At 35.5% G+C, this 1,951-nt stretch overlaps 1 protein-coding gene across 1 annotated transcript; it reads right to left on the reverse strand.

Annotated features, from left to right (window-relative positions):
* Window positions 1–6: 6 nt before the first annotated feature.
* LOC119587038 lies at window positions 7–1,618 on the reverse strand (the record flags this gene model as incomplete). The annotated part of the gene is given in 1 exon segment (XM_037935786.1): window positions 7–1,618. A coding segment is annotated over 1 exon segment (1,456 nt), but the record flags the coding sequence as incomplete, so codon positions are not given.
* Window positions 1,619–1,951: the final 333 nt, after the last annotated feature.

Below are 1,951 nucleotides of genomic sequence, written 5' to 3' on the forward strand. Positions count from 1 at the left end.
CATAGATAGTGTTTTTAAATCTATATTTCTCATATAGTCTTTATGTCAAAAGCAAAACTCAAGCTAAGTATTTCCTTTATAATATACACAATAATGTAATTTAAGCTCTTTAAGAGCACTTACAAAACTGCATACTTCTCTGTGCACTGCATGCCATGAAGATCAGGAGTCTAAGACAATGTAACCTATATATGGAGTACCTCTTGCAATTATTCGCAACTGAGAAGTATAATAAATCATTCTAACTTGGGTAAACACCTCAAAAGGCAATAAACCAAGCATAAGTACCTCTAGATGTGGAAGTTGTTCTATAAATGGCACATAAAATGAAGCTTGAATATTTCTTCTTCTTGTGTTATGGGTGCGTGGTATAATCAATGGATGAGCTCTAAAACTTAGGCGTAGCGTGTGTATGCCAACGATTAATTTGTTTATGGCTAACATCATTAACCACTCACATGGAGCATGCTCTAGTACCAATTCTAAGCTTTTTAAGTTTGGAGATGCCTGAATTAGCTTTTCTATCAAAGTGTGTATGTACGCAGTACCACTGAGTGAAGTATAGGTAACACTAAGTGACTCTAAGCTGTGGAGTGTCTTTATAGAGATATCTCCTTCACTCTGAGCATGGATGCTTTCATACATTCTTAGTTCAAGCAACTTTAATGAGGGACAAAGGTTGATTGCCTGGCATAGTTCTCGTACACCTATCTCTACATGTAAATGAAAGTGTAGTGCAGTAAGATTATTACCAATTTTTTCAAAGAGAGAGTAATATACAGAGAGTACATCACCTACTCTTACATTCTCAGGTGGTGTAAATGGCACATGAACTGTGAGACTGCTGCACCTAAATTTTGGCAACCAAACTTCAGCAAATTTTGCTTCTTCCTTAACACTTTCAGCATCTGTTCTAACATCAACACAATTACACAAAGTAATATGCTGCAACTCTTTAAAATATGAAATTATTTTTTCACTACTTGAAAGACTAGATACATGATACTGTATCCAAGGCATCAGACCACTAAAATGTACATGTCTCATACTATATGTTAAATCTCTGCAGTGTTCTGGTATTTGATTAGGAATATGAACCATGAATGGTCTTAACAAATGCCATGATACATTTACAACATTTGGATAATAATACAAAATATTATAAATAAACTCAGCTAAGGAGTATCTTGTAACTATGTTCTGGGGATATGCTTTCCAACCAACATCAATCCACTTAAGCCTAGGAAATGACAGGCTGACATCCTTTGTGCTGGACGGGCTCTTAGAAATCTCACTAACAGTTTTGTAATCTAGTCCTGAGAAAAAGGTTTTGTATAAACAATCAATTGGAACCAGCATCCTGCCAAATACTTGTTCAAGAATAAAAGTATCAATCATCTTGCAATGTGAACCAACACTAATCAGTATTTCTTCAGAGATGTTATTTCGAAAGTGCACCTTCTTGAGCAAGGGTGAGTTCTTAATAATGATAAGCCATGGTTCTGAATCTCCAAAAAGTAAGTGCTGTGTTGACATTTCTTCAATGCCAAATGGCCTCAAAGGCTTTAAAAAGTCACAGTAATCGTGACAAAGACTGCGTGGAACCTCCAGGTGAATCTGTAAACAAACAGAATGTTTATTTAAATCAATATAAAATTTTGATATAAAATGCCTACTACATCTGAAAATCTCTTTTAAGGTGGCTCATAGGGGAAATAGAGGAGGGGGCAGGGGAAGAAATGAATAGAGGAATCCATATTCCATTTGGATACTGTGGAGAGAAAAAATGTTAAGTTTTAATTTAACTGGCACTGTGTGTTTCATTACTATCAGAACTGATAAAAATGAAAAACAAAGTCTGTGCCATACAACTTTCAACGTAATAGACATTACTGAAGCAATAAAAGACACTGCAACAAACTCAGCAACTGGACCTGGTGAAATCCCTACC

This window comes from Penaeus monodon, chromosome 22 (genome assembly GCF_015228065.2).
Source record: "Penaeus monodon isolate SGIC_2016 chromosome 22, NSTDA_Pmon_1, whole genome shotgun sequence".
Lineage (NCBI taxonomy): Eukaryota > Metazoa > Arthropoda > Malacostraca > Decapoda > Penaeidae > Penaeus > Penaeus monodon.